The 21,854-nt window shown below is 34.3% G+C and overlaps 1 protein-coding gene across 6 annotated transcripts in view; it reads right to left on the bottom strand.

Moving 5' to 3' along the window:
* LOC107221466 (ABC transporter G family member 20) overlaps positions 1–21,854 on the bottom strand; it is a 36,926-nt gene that overhangs the window by 13,704 nt on the left and 1,368 nt on the right. The window contains exon 1 of one of the 6 annotated variants that reach the window (XM_046736610.1): positions 19,140–19,272. The exons of 1 other annotated variant lie outside the window; for it this stretch is intronic. In XM_046736610.1, coding sequence (XP_046592566.1) covers positions 19,140–19,257 — 118 coding nt within the window. In that variant the 5' untranslated portion in view covers positions 19,258–19,272. Of the gene's footprint in view, positions 1–1,211; positions 1,516–5,853; positions 5,909–10,976; positions 11,287–12,551; positions 12,637–19,139; positions 19,273–21,854 lie in introns of those variants that run through there. 4 more of the 6 variants (XM_046736612.1, XM_046736614.1, XM_046736611.1 and 1 more) reach the window with 4 other exon arrangements.

Genomic DNA, 21,854 nt, shown 5'->3' with positions numbered 1-21,854 from the left:
ATGAAATCGACGAATATTGTTCATTGCCGTCACGTATGAGGAACTGATATTCTGTGCAGTAGACTCGGAATAACAGAAGTCAGAGAAAGAGAGGGAGAGAGAGAGAGAGAGAGAGAGAGAGAGAGAGATAAGAAGAGAGAGAGAGAGGATGATTGTCGCACCGAAGGTGATCGTAGCGTGTATATTTTATTTTTCATCTTCCGGTGCAGGAAAACGAGGGAAAAAAATAATAAAAACAACCTTATCCTTACCACCCAATTTCCACCTGTTTTCAGCAGTATAACCTGCGGCATGCGAATATACAAACAGGTATATTCTTGTTACACCGATTTCCCGTAAATCTTAAATCAGACGTGATGTTAATTTGGTGTGAAAGAAGGAGAAGATAAAAATCACACTTGTGCAACATTTTGTTGAACGCGTTAGGATCGTTAATCAGGTGATAATCATTGACGAAAAAATATATCGCAAGGTACGTTGAAACCGCGTTATTTGTTCGACGGCATTATTTATATCAATATGTGTACAAGATCTGATATGAACGCGAAGGTCAGCGATTGAGTGCCTGAATTATAGGGCCAATTTGCTGGCCAATAGAAAATTGTAATTTTATACACGGAATTAAGATGCCCTCGATGTAGTCAATTGATAATCATTATAACATCGAGAAGTTCCTTTCTAATGTGATAAAATTCCATTTGCCTTATTGATTTTACTTTACATGCACGGAACCATGATTTCACAAAACTCGTAAAATGCGGCACAAGGTAAATCTCGTTTACAAGATATCAATGATAATTATCTTACGCAACGAATCGTTTTCTATACCTACGTATATTATACCCATCGAAATTTTGGAAAGTTTTTCACCGCGATGCGAATGTGGCTAACGAAAGTTTCCTGCGTCACGTATATATACCCATATTGATGCTATAATAATTATGTGAAAACTGAGAAGGAGAAAAAACACCTTTGATTCAGCCAATATCGAAAAATTCTTTACCATTATCGCGACGTGGTCGATAAATAGTCGGGACTGACGAAAAGCTAGACGGACGAGATCGCGTAAGTTTGTGCAACCTAAAACGACTGTTTGTTTTTCCTAAATTTCTCTCTTTCTCCTCAACTATACGCTCGGTATATGATACATGTACATACGTATAAGTAGAAAAGTTTCTCCTTTTTATATAAATCGTAGATCTATTACCAACCTGATCGCCTTTCCCAATCCCAGAGATCCGATGAATGAATAAACGAGTCAACAAGTAAACAAATAAACAGACACTTGAAGAATAACCAATTTTATCCTGTGACAATAAGACAACTGGTCGTTTTGTCACGATTTTTCCATTTCACTGATACAACTCGTCGATCGAAATCACCGCATGAAAACCGCGCACCTCAGACACCTGACAGAGGTAAATATTGGCTAATTAGCGAACTAGGTGGCGAACGTCGCATACCAAAGACAAAAGAGGACTGAAATGAACCAGCGATCAGTCTCGCGACGAACCGCGTGCATCGAGTCAGTCCTGCACATTTCTTCGTAGATGGGAAGGGAGAGAACTTAGAGAGCTGTTCGAGGAAGTGAGAGGGGACTGGATTGGATTGGACTCGAATGGAGAACGGAGAAGGGATCGAAGAACTCTTTCTCGCCTGCACCTGCAGCCGTCACTTTCCTCCGACCAAAAATCTGACAAGCCTAAAACAAGGCCGAGATATACCGCAGGTTTGTATAACGACGCAGAAAATGTGGAAAAGTCGTTAGTTTTGAATCAGAGTACAGTGTTTGTAGATTTAAAGCCGCGGGCTAAATTCGCCTGCATTTATGCAACTCGGAGTGCTGTTATCAAAATCTGCCCTGCATTTCGGCAACCGACGTTACATTTAACCGGTTCGTCAAAGTCTATGGTTTATCATTTGTCAAGGTTGCCGTGATGCAGGCGGATTCTGATAACACGTACCTTGAATTGGATAAATTCGGGCGGATTATGATCGAACATATCCTGAATTGCATAACTGCAGGCAAATTTACACTGCGTCGAGTGAAGTTGAATCGCTCTTGTAACATTTCCACAAAATGACCGGTTGTACAAATAGTTTTACGGAAAAGGCAACTTTTTTTTTTCTTTTTTCCTACCATTTCGTAGCACAACGCAACAAATTTCAATATTGTAAATTCCGAGCTGAATCTGAGCGGCTTTTTATTCCAGACTTGTTTAAAGTCGAGTGGAAGATCAGCACCATTAGTTGACTGTCGTAGACCAATTAACGCAATCGACTCATTAGCATCGTCTTGCGTCATTCTCCTAACTCCTAACTGAGAAATTGTGCTCTATAACGTGTGTAACGCAGCAAGATTAATAGAAAACTAACGAACACCGGATTATTTAATCGCCGTTGGCTATTCATTGCATATGTGTAACATTAAGCATATATAAGTATATATATATGGAGCATTTCACGACAAATGCAACCCGTGTACCTCAGATTTTAGTTTTTCATATCGGAGTGGGTTTTTTTTTTTTTTTTTTTCCTGTACCCCGATCTCAATAGATTGCAGGATCACATAATTTTCATCATTCCGTGATCTGTTTCAATCGGTGAATAGAAAAAAAAATCCAATTTCGGCGTGAAAAAACTAAAATTTTGCGAAAAAAATGGTAAACATTAAGATTCGATTATCGTGTCATGCTTAAAAATCATATTTTAAATCATAAAATCAGTGTGACTTTTATCAGATTTTAAAAAAAGGCGATTTCGGAATTGGTGTTCAATTTTTTTTTAAATTTTATTGATGGCTAAAGACATGTGAAAAAAATTCCGAGACCCTTTTTGCATCATCATACTAAGAAATTATCAAAATCGAAGGGGTTGAGCTACATAGGTTGGAAATTTGACGCGGAATACCCTACATATATATACATATATATACAAGCAAAAGCCTGACTGTAAAATTTTCGCACTCAAATGAATGGCTGATGCAATCATTGTCCAATCACGAAACTACAAGTGATTCAAAAATTCCACCATCGAACACTGCCAATTATTAAGAGGATTAGGAAAACACTACCAAAAAGAAAAATTGTATAGGTAGTAAAAAATTGTAATAAAATTTTACACAACTAGAAAGTTCAATGTTTTGTATCTGCAGGATCGTTACGTAGTATAGTACACAATGGTACTTGCATAATTGGTAATTCATTTCTCCGTACATGAATAAAATAAATATTCTGATCTTGTGATACACGACAAAAAAAAAAATTTACAATTCCGTTGGACTTGTATAATGACCGTTTCCCTTTCTGTCTCAATTTTATATTCATATGTGAGTAAGAAGTTTCTTCTCTGCATGCACGATGTATACGGAGACTCTAATGTGTTGATGTTGTGTTTACCCTTTTTGAATCCTTGCTTCCGATGAGAAGCCCGTAAGACAAGCAATGCCGTCTATTGAATGATATGCGGATGCGCAAATCATTTATCTACGAGAGAATATTTGTTGAAAGAATGTAAATTCGAAAAATTCGTGACGCCAGGTTCGATTCCTGGCTCCGTCGTTAATTTTTCGAAATCACCAATTTTTCGAATTTACATTCTTTCAATTTATATTTATATTTTGCACATAAATTAGCACCAATTTATGTGGTTTCTCGATTACAAGTTTCGCCGCCTGTATCAAGTTCAGACCTAAGTGCAATCGTGTCGCGGAATGAAGAAAAAAATCGTAGTTGGACACTAAATTCTGACTAAACATTCTTTACTGGAATCCGCTGTTTCCATCGCATGATTATAGATGAAACGAAGGCGTGTGTAAATCTCGAGGTCACGTCGATCGGTTATATTTCTTAATCAATTGACGATCAACATATACGTGCAATAAAAAAGCGGTGTAAACCCTAATAAAAATTCATCAGGTTTACAACCGCGTAGTGACGGAAGACGCAAAAACTTGAATAACTTGGGATGTAATCGTCTTGATATGATACGTTCAGCTTAATTTACTGCGCGACAAAAGTGAGAAAATAGAAAAAAATGTTACCCATAGGATTAATTATACATGATATATATTCATAATATACACCGAGTTACGATAAGACGAATTCGTTATTATGGTCGCAGTGTCACGTTTCCTCGTTTAATTTTTTTTTTTTTATTTTTTTTTCAACAATTTTATTCAACAATTCAACAATTTTTTCCACCTTGATCGTATTCTTCGCTCGCATTTTAGTTGGTATCACAAAGTTCTAGAGGAGGTAAAAAATCGCGTACGGATATCTTTTTACACAGCCTAGTATATCATATACGCGACAGGCTGAGAAACGAGAGGAAATTAATGAACGAGAAGTGATCGCGTGAACTCCAGAAATGCCCAATCCGAAGGCTCTTTACTTGGCCGGCTGTGACAACAAGTTACAAGGATCATCTCAAATACGTCGTTCGCCTTGGTTTCAACCAATTATTAGAATGCAAAAGTGGCACCTTCTGCATAAACATATTAATCTATTCAACTTTAGGATATAATATGTGTATAAAGTAATTTGTTTGTTGTTGCGACACGTAAGTAATTTGTTTGTTGTTGCGACACGTTCTTCAGACAACTTTTGGTTTTGTTCAGCTGTCTGAGGATTATCATGGTGTAAGTATAAATTAAAACCGACTGAAAACCAGTGCGTTTCGTGCGGAATATACTTATTCTTCACCTGTGCATTTTTACATCTTTGTTTATTTACTCTTTAGGCATCGTATATTTAACATTGGTTTCTTTCTTCCGTTTTTATATGCAGCGAATCGTTGCGAGTTATCAGGTTTTCAATCATCTTCACGAAATTGAGAACTTAAATGGTATAAAATCTATGCGCGATCGCATCATGTCATACCTATGTATTTTATTACGTTTTCTCATATTATCAGAGTGTCCCATATTTAGGGTGTTGACGAATTTTTTTCAACTCATACACTAAGAATATTTTTTCAAATACTTGAAAAACAGTTGCCTAATCTTTTCAGATTTTTATCCAGACTCTAACCCGTGCCGACAACAGGGTGGATTTTCTCATTTAAAATACACGTGTTTCGGACACATTTTCAGTATATATTTTATTGCAAGAGTAACAATGCTACTAAAAATCTGTTACCGCGAGGTTTTAGTGGTCACTAGTGCCAGTATCTAAGAAAAAATTCACATCATCGTACCGTGCAATTGCGACGAATTGCAAACCCTCGAACACCAAGCAATAACAATGGCGAGTTATTTTTGTCACGATGTGATTTATTCTTCACGGGAAATCATTAATATTATATCAATATTATAATCGCATGCTTTATAAGTCGTGCACATGGACAATATAAATCGTCATTTATTGTAATAAATAATTCAATTCAACGCGATTCAATTATCCGTATATGACACGTATAACGAGCGATTCATTCTTTATCGACATTGCGTTTTTATCGTCTCTTTTCCCAATCCAGATCACATCTCATCGGGCAATAATCTGTGCCAACGTAATGCAAAATAAAGATGTCCAGTGATAATGATATCGGTGTGCAATTAACTAACACGAAGTATGAAATTGTGCAGCGCGAAATAGCTGCAAAGTCACGATGTACGAATGTTTCGTAAGGATTTATTAAGAATGAGGGAAGAAAAAACCAACAGAAAATGACAGGGCAAAAAGAAACCGTAATAAGAGTGTTTTATTCGTTGTTTAAGCATTTCCGAACGTTGATCGGGCAGAAAATCGCATTGAATTATGCAGTGGAAAGTTTGTGTTTGCTTTCAAAAGTGCAGCTATATATAGACTGTACAATAATTATTATGCTACAACAATATGATGTGTGAATTATTACCATTTATCCTCCGGGATTTGAAGATTCGTTTATCCTTCATCGGTATAATGATAATTATGATAATATAACTTTTATAAAATCTCTGAATAAATGAGAAACTTGCCGTATTATTCTGTGCGGAAAGAATTGATTTATAATCGAAAGTTCGATGAGAATTTGAAATTCAAAATAATAAGTCGTGCAACCGTGTAAAAAAATTGCAAAAGCCTATTACCCAGACACGTTTCTGTTCGATAAAAAATGAACAAAAGAAAATTTATACGTCATTCGCAAAATATTACGCCGGAGCTGAGCTGGAATTGCAAGGCAGGCTTAATTCACTACAGTTACTCGAAGCCTGTTAAATCGAGTTAGAATTCTCGATTTGCGAATATATGTCGCATTCACGGTCATTAGTGCAGCGTATAATAATCCATAAAACGTGCGCGCGCATTGCGAGGTACAGTAGCATATTTAATTCACGAATTAGGTACGACAGAATCTATAAAATTCTTTGCCATTTAACACGATGCAAAAGGTAACGACAATTCCAAACATTACCTACAATAGAAATAAAGTAGAAACGATAGAAATAAAGAAATGTCACGGATTCTACGAAATGACAATAATAAATTCGTAGAATTCATGCCATTTCTTTATTTCTACGTCAGATGAAAATGTGTCAAGAGTGGTTTTATTAAGAATTTTGTTGTAGAACGGGGCTGTCAAGCTCTTTTTTTCGCTTGAGATACGTGGACTTGTTTGGAGATATACGCGACAATGTCGAAATCGACTAGGGCACTACGTTGAAGAACAAAAAAAAAAAAAAAAATCACCCAGTCCAGTCAACGATTCAAGTTTCGTACAACATACAATATCGGATGATTGTAGGGCGCGTAAAATTTGTTGCTAGGGTATAATTAAGCAAATTGATTTTTCCTTTTTTCGGCTATTTATTTTATCATATTGTAAAATTGATTTACTTGAGAGATTCTCGTAAAGAAAAAATATCGCATTCACGGAAGCGGGGGAGCGCCCATAAATTATGTAATCGAATTCGACCCCCTCTCTCCGCATTTGTAATCTTTTGTCGGATTCAAAGCCCCCCTCTCCAAATGGCATAAGAAAATGTGCCCCCCCCCCTTCACCTGCCGCAAATAAACCTGGAATCCCTTTATTACCAGGAAGAAAAATGATAACGCGCAGTATTTATTCTTAGCGATAAAAATTTTTTGTAAATTTCGCATTTTACGTACGATGTAATAATTTTATACCCCCCCCACACACACACACAACCACACTCAGCCATATTTCGTGATAATGTGACACCTCCGATGACGTAATTTATGGACGTTCTCAGGATGACCGTTCGCTCATGTTTGGCCGCACGACCGGCAGCATTACGGATCTACCACTTGAACCATAACCCCCCCCCTAGCAATATTAACTTACCCCCACTACGGGCGATCGGAGTGGTGGGTTAGCGGTGGGTCTCAAGTAGTAGAGAACGTGTAAGACTTTAATTAATTATTAAATCTAAATTTTGTACAACAAGTTCGATATAACGCAGCCTGTACAGCAATTCTGGAATCGCAAGTAACGTTTAAAATAAAAAAAAAAAAAAAAAACAAAAACAAAAAAAAGTTTCACCAACATCCGTCGAATGGATTTTAAGTTAAATCTTTACAAACATGTGTACGAAAAATTTTACTGATATTTTATACATGCAGATTAATACAGGAATTTCGTGTAGTTGGATTGTTAATTTTTTTGTTTTCAAATCAATGAAAATTTGACGAATTTCAAACACGATTACAAGTATACGTAATATAAATTATTGGTTTTGATTAATTAAAAATTCCGCTCCTCGGAGAACTATGCATAGGATTTGAGCGCGGTTACGTCAAAGCGTTGTCAAAAGTTAATCCTTGATTAACACGCCTATGAAATATATAAATAATATAAAGTTAGGTTGCTAGGTCGTTGATACAAACGTATATCTACGTATGTACAATAATTCGAATACGAAAGCAAAATTCTAAACTATGGTCGAGCCACACGATTACCTCCATCAACCTACGCAGGTATATATAACTATATGTATATATACATGTATACATATACGTATAAAAGTTAATGGCTAAATTTTTTCGAAATAGTAAATTTCTCTACCGAGCTAATTCTACTCGCCAACAGCCAACGGCTTGTACGCATGATTATACGTACAAAGTAATAGCTACGTATGTACACACATACATATGTATACGCATGATATTATACGGATATATTGATTTCGGTGCTGGAGGCTAAGTGAAATACTTTCGTGACAAATCCAATTTTTCTGTACGTTTGTATTGAATTTGAATTTGAAATTTTTTTTTTTCTTTTTTCTTCATTTTCAACCAAATTACGTAATGAAAAAATTTATACTATTATTAATTATTATCATCATTGTGGGAGATTATAGGTCAGAAAATACCTGCGCACAATTTTAAAGGGGACAATCAACGAAATTGAGTTTCAGAAGAATGAGAAAAATGAGAAAAAAAGAAATTGAATGCAATCATTTCGATAGAGTTACGTACGTATATATAAATTATAGTGTTATTTAATCAGGATTTTGCGCGTCGTTATGAGCTGCACTTACTGAGGTACGTACATACCTTAATACTACTTTCTATGTAGTATAATGACTACGCTAACTTTATACATATACAGGGTGGGCCGAAAACAAAATCGGATCAGTTTAAAACATGAATAAAATCCGTACGCGTTGACCGATTTTCAAAAACATTTTTTCGCACAAAATTAGAAGAATAAACCTTTCGTCTTGCGTTTGAAGGTATGAATAATCTTACTGCCTCACTGAGATACGCTTCCTTGAAAAACGGGTTTAGAAGAAGTTGCTGGGAGGATGAAAAAACTCAATATTGATGAATGATAAGCTTAATTTTAATTTTAAATTACCGGTTGAATACTAATTTATTTTCGTTGGATTAGTCAGAAACCGAGAAATGTGTGTTCGTCTTTATTCTCTATTTTTTACATTTCAACATTGTCGAATTATTCATACGGTCAACGCGATCGAAAGAGAGGCCATTGGGGAGTGGAATTTAGTAATAAAGTTCGATGTGTCCAGAATTTTCGGCTATTACTGCCAGAGCTCTCCTTCACCGAAATGAGAATCTGCTTTATGGCTTTAACTACTACGGATAAGTCGATAATTCACCCCCACGACTGCAAACGTGATGCACTAAGTGATTTGCCAATAAAAAAAAGTCAGCATTAATGCCATCTTGAAACATGTAGAAAATGTTCTTTTTATCTATCTGGTGGTTGGTCGTTCCTAATTGGATTTCAATTAAATTCCGATTAACTGTTGGCTGAAGTATTGAGATCGGTTGCTTGAGGCTCAATAATTTTGGTTCAGTTCTCGACGTAATTTACAGCCGACTTTTTTTGACAACTTCCGGCAAACAGAATCTTAATCTCATTGCGCGCATTTTGACTTTATAATATTACAAGAAACGTTTCATGTCATGTGAATAGAATCACGGGGAAAATCAAACTTCGAATCACAATTTCAGATGAAAATTAAGTTCGAGATTCTTTGATATTAATTTTTTCAAAACCCGTTTTTCAACAGTGTGTATCTCATTGTCAGCATGGAATTAAGGTTTCCCGGATTTTCAAAAGCGAAACGAAATATTTATCCTCCCAATTTCGAGCAGAGAAAACTTTCTGAAAATCGGTAGACGCGTTCGCATTTTATTCAGGTTTTAGATCGGTCCGGCTTTCTTTGAACCACCCCGTATATAGAATACGAAACCACACGCCGCGTGATATTACCTCATATATACGATTTTATATTCATTATTCTTCTTCTTATTCATACTGTGACTGTCATTATCATCATAGTACAGACTATTACCGTAGAATATTATTTTTGTATGCAGGTATATAAGTTATATTAATGTTATTAGCATCGCAGGCGCAGCAGTTTCCTTCTATATTCATTTATTTTTACAACTTTTTTTCATTTGCATTAGAATTAATCGTGAAAATCAGGATCAAATTTATATCCATATTTTCAAATTGAAAAAGAAATTCTATTGATTAAATTCTAATCATCGTTACATATACGTATGTATTATAATTTTTCACGATCCAATTTTTTATTTGTTCCAATATGCATGCATACACAGGAAGGAAAATGATTCGAAGCAATTTTTCTTCAAACTTAGCTTTAGTAATGGAAAAGAAATCTATTTCATCGCTAATTGTAAGTCGTCGGCATAAAAGTAGTTGTGTTTTCAATCGTAACGTTGAATACGTATATACTCAAATTTTATACTTGTCAGATTTTTCGTTTTTTTTTCTTTTTTTTTTTTTTTTGTAATGTCGCGATGTATGCGGAATTTCTATAATGTAAATATTGATTTCTCTATCGATCTCTCTTTTTTTTCCGCCCTGTACCTCAATTCGTGTACGTAGGATACAATCAATATCTCTGCAAGTGCGCTGCGTATAATTTGTAAGTATAATAATCATAATATCTTATAGATGATGATGATAGACGAATTATATTGTTACACGCAAGATGAACTAAAATATTTTTGTTCAAACAGAAAACAATCAAATAAATAAATAAATAAATAAACGCAGCTTTTGTAGGTATTTTCAATTTGAAACACTTGGATATAAAATTTACTTTTTCCGTCGACCAATTATAGTCCCATACATTATACATGTTACATTATTTTTTACACACTTTTATCAAAGACTTGTGATTTTTTATGGTTATTATTTAAACGCAAATGACGCTCGTTATATGTGTAGTGGAAATTGCGTGGTGTTGACCTGAAACTGTCCGTATAATATACATAATATATTATAATACATATTCTAAACATATTATACGCAACCGAATACATAACAGCCAACTCTCTCTCTCTTGCTGTCTCTCTCTCTCTCACTCTCTCTCCGCTTTTGTTTCTTCCTCTTGTATTTCTACCGTTGTTATTTAAACAATGTCTCACGATTTATCTGCCGTAACTGATATTATTATACGAAAAAAAAAAATTTACGATCGATATTACAAAACGAGGAAAACCATTTTTAAAAAAAACCCCCAATTTACTTACCCCGTTGGTACGTCACAGTTAATTACACGGTGTTTAAACGATCGAAAATGAATTAAAGCATTAAAATCAAAATCACAAATTTTTCAAACAAACTTGCACACGGTGTTAATTTTTTTTTTTTTTTTCAGAGAGGATTTTTAGCACAGCACGGAACGAAGATATGTAATAGCACGTCGTGTGTGTTGCGGACATACAGGTATATACGTATGTATAATAAACGGCGAACCTCGTTTCAGCACTTTCACTAAATATATGTTGTACTATACTCCGCGTCTATTACTTTATATACCTCGCGGATTATATACGTTTCGTATTTATGCATTTGAATAAAGTACCTGAATAAAATGCAATGCGGCGCGCCTCTTCGAGAAATATTTTTAATTATTTTTCAGCAAATTTACTGTCTGTATACTCGTATACATATATATATATATATATATATATATATATATTATATATTATATATTATATATTATATATATATTATATTATATATATATATATGTATTTCAGCGGAATCGAATATTAAGTTTAAATTTCTATTACAGTTATAACAGTCCGACAAGCTAGTGCAAGGCAACTCTCGTCAGCTCATACTTTCGGCTTGTGTTAGGCTTGAAAATTTCACCTGTGCAGAGCGACGAATCATGCCCTCTCCCCCTCTTTTCGCCTCCTTATACCTATTACTTTTTATTCTCCTCGTTCTTCTTCCCCTCCAGTTTCACAGGCGACGGGTGAAAACGAGTTTTTTTGTCAATAATGGAAGATGAAAAATGTCCAAAATCCAAACTTGTCCCTCCTTCGACCCTTTTTTCATCATTTTAAATACGCGTAGCCTTGATTAGTATAATAAGCCGTAAATGTTATACTACACTGGTATTTTCTTTTTTCCTGTACGCGCGGAAAGAAGAGGTAGAGGAACAGAGAGAAAAAAAAAAATAAAAAAAGGAAAAAGGCCACAAGATTTAGGAAGAGCGACAAAGTAAAAAAGCTGATAAAAAGTGTGAGAGTGAGAAGGAGATAGGTACCGAAGCATGCAATTGCCAATTCCATAATTTCGTTGCAGGTATTACAGCTTTGTTCATAAGCCTAATGGGACGAAATCCCGCCGACTTTGAGAACGATTTTTTTATGTTTCGATCCATTCATTTCTTTTGTTCGTTTCATATGTCAATATCGAACATTAAAGCTATAAATATTTGAAGAGTAAACATAAGATATTACACAAAGTAATAGATAATGTAAAGGAAAATAGAAGCAGATTATTATTGAATGATTTAAATAAATGCATTATTATTAATTTTATTGTAGAATATAATGAATAAAATCAACTTTTCGTCGAATCAATCGAATGAAAACTAAATGAAAATCGATTTCGAAGATTTGCAAAGAGAATCGAATAATCGGATCTTCACGGTCGGGATGATTTGCGATTTTTTTTATCTTTATTTATATATATGTGTGTAAAGTATATAAGATCGAGGCTTGCGATTTTGGAGGTAAAATTTCTTTCAGCCTCGATACTATATTCATTCGTTTTTTTATACATTTGATAACACATGTATTTATACGTACGCCGCGAAGCCATTTTCAATGACAGCGAACTGAATTTTCTACCCCGCGATTTGGTACATAACGGGTTTAAAATAACGTCAAACTATCGTACAAGTTGTTGGGTGTATCTTCTTTATATAGCCACCGACGAACCAGCTGGTATATAAATGATAGATAATTAATCGTAAATCCTTGGGCAAAATTGCCTCTACGTGATTTAACCGATTGTGCAGCATTACACCAGTGCTTGTACATTTGTATACGTATATGATGTACGTACATTGGGTATACGATACGTGCGTGAACGCGTTTCTTATTCTTTGTCACAACTCGCATGAATTACTAATTAACGCACTGAAAAAACAAAAAAAAAACCGAATAAATGAAGAACAAAAATTCCATCACTTGAATTTATAGCAGTCGAAGACAGTACTTTAACTTTGAAATCCTTATCTTCATATTCTGAGTGTTATTTATATCCTGTCCGTTAATCACGGCTCACATTTATACATTCGCGTGATATTCAGCATACAACGAATCAGAATCCAAAGGGACAACAGAAAAAAAAAATGTACGCAGTGATTTTTGTTGAATGCGATAAAGAGAAAATTTCTCTTACCGACGGTCAGTAAAACAGACCGACAGATCCTCCCGACAAGTTTCTGATCGGTGTTACTTTCCTTACGAATTTATAAGGCAGGAAATTACGCTGAGAGAAATTTTTAGTTCCGGTTACCGCTCAGTCCTTAAATATTTTCATTTTTTACCACAATCGAAAAATATAGTTCTAGGTACAAAATGAAAATTAATTTTGTAGCTGTTACCGGAAAGTCTAGTATCCGTTACTATTCTTTCTCATTCAGTTAAAGCCTTATTTAACTAAAAAAGTGGAGTAAACCTCAGAAACTGATTTTGCGTTGCAATTACCAAAAAAGGATCGACAATAGCGAAAAATGGTTAGGCGTACCTCGTTTTTCGTAATTCCAACAATATTCAAACAGTTCTTTTAACGATACCTGTTTTACTGAACTTTTTTAGTTCCTGTAACAAATTGAATTTTTCTCAGTGTAGTTGGCGGAGAATTTCGTATTTTCTGCAAATGATTTTGCTGTTGACGCTGCAGCGCTTTCAGACACATCTCCGTGCGCAAATATTGCATCCGCAATGCGGTATACTCGTATATCCACATGTGTACACGTATGTATACCTGTATTAAAAAGTACATAGTGGGATGGGATATCCTTGACCTGAACCGATGTCCATTTGTTCGGATTCGCACAGTTCGCATCTCGTCATTGATGATAATTGCATGAATAATTATCCATTCTATCAGGTGCTTTGTACAGCAGATTTGTCTAATTTTTTCTTGCGCCCAACGTTATTATACATAATGATTAATGACAACTTCATCACTCACAAAAGTGACGAAAAGTGACATCAAAGACAAAAGTCATCGAGTCAACTGAATGTGTGGTCACGGGCGGCGAAGTAAATATTTATTTGTCTCGATTCAAGATCTGTCGGTCTAACAAAATTTTCAATTGATTCAACTAAATTTTGTCATACCAACAAAAGTATTTTCTTCAATTAAGTAAGTATATCGTGTTCGCCGTATTTAGATGAATCAAACGAATATCACTTGACTCAAATAAACCTTTGTCTCCGTGCACAGATTTCAAACGCAATACGAGATCGTTTTATTCCTTGTGGGAAAAAAAAACATGATACAGAGGACCGAAGCATAAGGAACGAAACGGAACTGAATATTTTGTATACGATTCGATTATATAATTCCTTAAATCTATTTTAATATATTTTAAATGAAAGGTAAACCTGTAATAATATATTAAATCAAGCTACATGGATAAAAAAATCGCGAATTTTATGTTAGTTTTTTTACGATATTTTGATGTCCGCTTCGCTTTGCTCGTATACCAATATATGCATATACCAAATGTGTCCAAACCGGCTCATAATGAAACTTCGTTATTCAAATTTATGCAGAATTTTTTGAAGTGTCGACCAGGAACAGAAGTTGAGATTACTTATTTTTTTTTTATTTTATAATATTTTAGCCAATCCTATCTGTGATATGATTCAGTTTGCTACGTTCAAAGCGTCCATTTTCAAAGATTTGAGGAACTTCAGAAGAATCTCGTATAGAACGTAACAAAATTTCAGAGCCCTTGTTGAAAGTTGAGTGTTCATTACCTACATCAAAATATTTGTGATTCTGAACAATATTTTTTTTTCAATAAACCATCTTAGAAACTTTTTTATTCATTTTGATAAAAAATTCATTCCAATCGGGGTTTTTTTTTATTTTCATTATTTTTCAAAGCGACCTATTTCTTACTGTTATGAAAACTTCATTTCCGACAAGGGCTCAAAAATTCAGTTTCACTTCGCTGGATTTTTTCAAATTTTAGTTAATGTGGTGCTTCAGCAATGGCAAGATAAATTGTGTCTCAGATGTGAAGTGTCTGAATAAATTTTACGAAAATTGCTTCCGTGTACAAAAAAATTTTGGAGCAAATGTAAAATCTCAAATTTCGATGTTGATCGATGCTTTGAGAAATGCCGCATATATCGGTTATTCTTGTATGATATAATGTTATTGTTTATATTTATTGTTTAAAACCATGCCGAAAAGGTGAAGGAACGAATTGAACAGGAACAAATAGGAGACAATTAAATATTGTAAGCGCGTGTGACGCGAAAAAATTCAGACAGAAATACAAATAAATTATCTTCTGTAAGCGATGGCAAGTTCAGTTATAATAAAAATATATTTCACCACGAGATTCCGAAGTTCGGTCGGTCCTCAAACGATCAATCATACGTTTACTCTCGTCCCTACTGGCTCAATACAGAAAAACAAGATTTATAAAAACTGTCAAGGTAACGAAAAAGAATAATTTGAAGAGAATTTAATCTCAAAAATAGATTATAAATAACTAAATAAAAATGCAAATAAACGAAAACGTTGAACGAAAATAATGAAGGTTTTGTCTCATGTTGAAAATTTGTATTTTATTTATTAGTGTGTAACTGCGTATTAACGGTCTTCAACAAATTTCGTCTTAAATTATTGCGTTTTAGTTGTACCATTGCTATTCGCGTTTTCCCTTGAAATTTTTCTAAAAATGATAATAATCTTACTTGCTGAAAAAAATCTTTTGAAACAAGTCAACCAACAATTAAACAAAGGTTCAAAAACTCTCACTGACGAGAATCCAGTTTCATTGAATCCAAACAATCTTCACTCTGTTTTCAAACGATATCGGAACATACAAATTTCAACTGAAAATCCCGATTTTCAATATAATTTTCAGTGTTATATTACTGATAGTGTTTCTACAATGACACTTGCTTGCCTCTCTCTAATTTAAATTGCGCCGGTATTTAGGCAACCGGTATCGCAAACGCTCCATAATCACCTTCATTTGTTATTCTAGTTAATTTTTCAATTTCTAGTTAATTTTTTAATTTCGAGTTTTGCCAGATTCAACAGAACTGAATTATAAGGTAGAAAAAAAAGCAAGAGTCATTTTTACGCACATTTCGAAATCATTGTTTCTCTTTCGATGTAAGGCGTACCCGGCGTTGATCCCTTACTGACAAAATCAGTCACCTGTTAGCGCGTCGTCTGCCTTACCGATTCTGGCTCTATACCGATTCTTGCTTCCTTACCGTCCTTAGCTGTCCGGTAGTATTATTTTCTTTACCGACAATCACTAAGGTAGGTGTCTAACTTGTTTCGCGGCCAAATTTCCTTCGTTACCATCAGTGTTATTAAACGTTTCCTATGGATAATAATTTACCGAAACAGTTACGTGTATGCGGGCTGGACGCACAATTTTTAATATATCAATTCAATGTTATCTTCGGGTATAATCACGAAATTTACCAAGGTCATTTGAAAGTAATGTGATTTTCGTCCTTTAGTTTTAAGTAAAAGGTAAAAATAATAACGAAAAAAGTCAGTAAAATCAAATAAGAATTTCAATAACAGGTTGTCGACTCATGAAAAGTCAGAGAAACAGAGCGAAAAAAGTGTATAAAAGAGAAGAAACTGTAACGCACCTAATTGCGCAGGTATCGCAACGCAGCGCAGACGAATATTTTGCAATCCATTGCACAAATGCCGTAATTTTTTATTGCGCAGCTGCAAATAATTAAACTACTCTTCGTTGTAATTTATCATACGCATGGTACCATCCAGCAGTCGAATTTTTTCAATGTGAATGTGTTTTAACCGGACTTGTCACGTAGATATTGTATTTAGATGATCGGTGTAAGAAATTTATTCAACTATTGACAATCCGTCGTTTTACCGTCAAATGTAGACTATTAATTTCAATAGGCGAAACAACGAAAGTGTAAACGATTGTCACGCATTTATTGTATTGCTACATTTTACAACCTTGTCACACGCAAACAGGATAACGAGAAAAAAATCGCAGGCGTAAGTCAAGCAAAATGCAAATATAGTCCGGAATTCTCAATTTCAACTGCATTGACAAGTATCATAAAATTCTCGTCACGCGTCGGCGGTGGCATATTTTCCGGAAAAAATCTTGGCTTTTTGACGAAACACAATAACTCGTTAAAAATTATTCGCTATATCATTATGTACAGTATCGTGCAGCCTTCCTACGTTTTATTCTTTCTAGAAATAAAGAAACTGTTGAAAAAATTTTCTAAATGTTAACTTTTCCGACTCGCGTTAAAGATAAGAATTCTCACATTTTCATTCCCATTTTTATGTCATACCGAAATTTTAACTATGCTACATCCAAAAGTATTATATGTATACTAGGGTGAGCCAAAAAAATTAACCTATCGAATCTACGGTCTTAAAAGGGCCTATTTACTGAGAAATAAACTCTCCCGTTTGAAAAAATTTATAGCTCAATTTTAAAAGGTGTCGCTGGCCGTTTGAAATTTCCCATTTAAATAACAGGGAACAAAATTTTTTTTCATTAAAAATGCTGTAGCTATTGAACCGTTCGAATTGACAAAAATTTCCAAGCATATTCTTGCAGGGCATTAAATTCTCTAAAAAACTCTGACGTGAAAGTCGAAGAAAAGCAGAAATATGCAGTATAGCGTTAATACAAAATTATAATCGAACTTTAACGAAAAATGAAGAACAAAAACAATTTATTTTGCAAGTAGTGCAATTACACCGCCAGCAATATCCTAGTTGTAACAAACAAAGTTTAATCAACAATTAAAAAGAATATTAATAAATAAATGAGTTAAAAATCTACTCCTTTGACGAATCTAGTTCATAAACAACATCTTCCACACACCTCATTTTATTTCAGTTCAAGTTTTTTCATTTAGTATGGATATTTGCAATCGTAGAGCCCTAAAACTGCATATTTCTGATTTTCTTCGACTTTCACGCCCCGTAAATACGCCAATTTTTGAGTCTCGAAAATCGACTCACGGGTCTTTTTTCAGAGAATTTAATGCCCTACAAGAATATGCCTCGATATTTTTTTTTATCTCAAACGGTTCAAAAGTTACAGCATATTTAATGAAAAAAGTTTTGTTCCCTGTTACTTAAATGGGAAATTTCAAACGGCCAGCGACCCCTTTTAAAATTGAGCTATAAATTTTTTTCAAACGGGAGAGTTTTTTTCTCAGTAAATAGGCCCTTTTAAGACCGTAGATTCGATAGGTTAATTTATTTGGCTCACCCTAATGTATACACATTTAACACATTGAATCAAGCAATCGTAAGGACAATACTGTATATTCTGTTTGAAAATATAGGACAATTTGCACCGTCTTTTTTTTTGTCCTTTAGTTTTGCGTTTGTTAACAAGCGCCTGATGTGAAAACCGGTTTGACAAAGTAAATGTGTGCGTGTGTGTGTGTAAGGTGGTAATAGTGATGTCAGCGGTTTTGCCATTTTTGTCATTCGTGTTTCGCCTCTCATTCTCATCTACTTCGCATACATGTATAGATTTTTGTTCAGACACTGTGTTATTCCCCTTTTTTTCAGCGCAATTAGCTAAGGAATTTATCTCTAAAAGCTGCAAGATCATGGTCCAAAGAGGTTGCAGCAGTCTGCAGGGTCAAATGCATTCCTACTCAACCAGCTTGAAACTTACATGCAATTACCTATCGTCGCATTCTTCCTATTGGTATAATTTACACCTGCAGCAATTATTCTAGCTCATTAATTGTAGAATCGGTGCAGCGTAACGACAAAGGTGCGTTTGCATGAACAACGCGTCTCAGCAGCGATTCAATGCAATTCTGTGATTATAAACTCCGTTTCGCGAAGGCGGATTGAACGAAAATTTGAAAAATCGAAAACGGATGAACCTGAAATCATGATTTCGGACACGAAATTAACCGGCATATTTTTAGAATAAAATCTTTCTTTCTCTTTGATATAGCAAAACTGTTTTTAACACTGGATAATCGAAAAACATTTGCAATATTTTTTCAACTCCACCTTTGCTGAAAACACAGGTTCAAACATTTTCTTCGTGTTATTAATGCCGAGTAAAATCGCTAAAAGATCAAAAAATAATGAATATATAATAAAATGTTGTAATTTACGGTGATAAAAATTTATCGACTCACTCTTGCGGCAATATTTTCCATTCTTGTTCGCGGTATTGGATAATTTTGACGAATTAGCCGGCAATAAACATTCCATGGAATTGGTCCGAGTCAACGACATCCTGAAGCCCTTCCCCATTATGATATAGTACAATTTCTATATATGTATATAAATTGCAGGAAAAATTATTCCGAATAAAAAGAAATAATAAAAAACAAATAATTTGTCTTCCTCTTTCTTTTAACTCCGAAGTCAGTCACTGATCTGTGAAATTTCTCACTATATCCAAAAAAGTATAATTAATTGATCGAACAATTTGTACAATTTGATCGTATAATTAACCGTTGATTATAAACCGTGTGCGATCGATGTTTTAATGAAAACTAGAACAACGATCGCTGCACGATACTCGCTTTATAGAATAATAATAACAATAATTGCTGAGTGTAGAAAAGAATAACGAAGAAAAAAAAAAAAACCTCTTCGTTCAACGCAGTCAGCACTGCAATAATGTATTTATTTCATTGTACTCGAATCATTATGATACCCATAATGATACAGTCACGAAATGTATTTCCGGCAATGATTTTCGTATACCCGTATCGTCCTAAATTTGTCGCAAAACCAATCATGTAATTATCGTTTCGATAAATTGGTTAATTATCGTGGATTTTTTTTTTCAACCCCCCTTCTAAGGTTTCTGAAGAAATGGAAATGAAAAACAAACGAAAAATAAGAAGACGAGGAAGGCAAAGTGTCGTGTAATAAAAACACGAGTTTTCCTTGACACGGGAACGTCCAGGAAATTAATATAATTGATATCAGCACGTGATAAATATCTCTGACATTCATAAAACAGCGGTAGTTTAATATCGGGAAAAATGAAAGTTTGCAGATCTGATATCTCGATTGTAGAATTTACATACGTTTGACTAAAAATTGTCTTCAATAAACTTTTTCCCACCCCAAAATTACGTTATATCTGACGAGGAAAATTTTTAAACCTAGTTGCAATAATTATTGCCCCACAAGTATAAGTATATTACAGGTATAAGCGCCAATTTTGTTATCGAATCGGTGTTACATTCTATTCTACGTGCAAATGTCTCTTTTGCAAGTCATTGAACTCTCATCTCACTCTTTCGCTTTATTGTCTCGTTTCATCTCGCCGTAACTTAACGAAACCGTTAAGTTTCACATGCCGAAATGGCTGAAGACTTGTTAAATATACGAAAAAGAAAAAATTGCGAAGAAAGAAAAGACACTACATGATTTTACTTTACAACCGACCCAAATTTAGAAACGAAATTTATTAATATCGCGAACAAAGTTGAATATACAGTTGCAACAATTAATATCTGTTAATCCTGCAATGATTATCTTGTCGAATAATTGCGGTACAAATTTTGTTAACACAACTAACCCGCTGAATTATCTTATATCATTAATTATTGACACTCCATTACGATCTTATCGCATTTTCTAATCTGAATGCCGTGCTGCGGCTGAGGAATATTCCTTAAATACAACTTAAAACTCTTCGTAGGGAGCTGAATTCTTTTTTCCCCCTATTATTTACTTGCTCTTTTCCAACTTTCCTTAGATTCTTTTTTCTTGGCTTTGCACTTATCGTCAAAATTAAAAACCGATTGAAAATCTAAATACGTCGAATCTAGTCATCGAATAGTGAGATGAACAAAAAACATTATGAAGAATAAAAATATTCGGAAAATTTAACTGAAACATAAAAATTCTTGGATAATAATTCTGTGAATAATTCGAGGCTAGCAAGCCGACTGATTTTAAATGAACTTGTATAACATCATTAATTCCCGAGGTGATCGTCTCTTTAGAATCTCATATGCATGCAACATATATATACCGCTGTTTAAAGCCAATCTTATACGATATTTTCGTCATTTTGAATTTATCTTTCAAATACCCGGTTAGCGTTTCCAAGGTTTCTAAAACAAGCTGTCCGTGTAAAGATTGTTCAGGGTCATTTGCAGAGACACTGAACAGGTTCATCGAATTAATTCGAATCGAATCAATGACTAGACTAAACGTGAAAAGAAATGGGGAATTTTTCTTTCCTGGCAACTTTGACAGAGCAGAGATTCTCTGAAACGTTTTTAAACGCAAATCGTTATGCTGAATCAACCACCGTAAGACACTGGTCATCGATTCGAATATCATCGGCGTTCCATTTTTTCTCTTTCAAATTTTCGTCTCGTTTCGTTTTTCCAAGTCTAAAAATCGATCGAATTCTCCTCGGATTTCTACCTCAAGTTTCATTCCGGTAATGTGTGCTACTTATGATTAAAACAGGAATATAAACGAAATTTGAAAGGTTTAAGAAAAAATCCAACGAAATGATCGAATGCCGTAAAAGCGATTTTCAAAAATAGCATCAATTTCTGCTCTCTTATACGTATACGTTAGTTTAAGCATTTTTGAAAATTTTCAAACTGTTGTTCTTACAACACCAACGTAAACGTTCCCGCGATTTCGAGAGATTATCGTTCCATCAAAAGCAATGAATCGGTGAGAAAACTTTGAAGCAAAGAAGATTCAACCTCATTTCAAAAATCGACTAAAAACAAGAACACTGTAATCAAACTCTATACAAATCGAGTATTTTGTTTCTCGCTAATGTTCGGGCGATATTAATTGAAATTTTAGTAAGTATAAAATTTCTATGAAAATCGACGAAAGAAGAATCAAAGTGTAAAAAA

This window comes from Neodiprion lecontei, chromosome 4, assembly GCF_021901455.1.
Source record: "Neodiprion lecontei isolate iyNeoLeco1 chromosome 4, iyNeoLeco1.1, whole genome shotgun sequence".
Taxonomy (NCBI): Eukaryota; Metazoa; Arthropoda; class Insecta; order Hymenoptera; family Diprionidae; genus Neodiprion; species Neodiprion lecontei.
The sequence above is the reverse complement of the archived record's forward strand: the minus strand, read 5'-3'. Positions and strand labels throughout refer to the sequence as shown.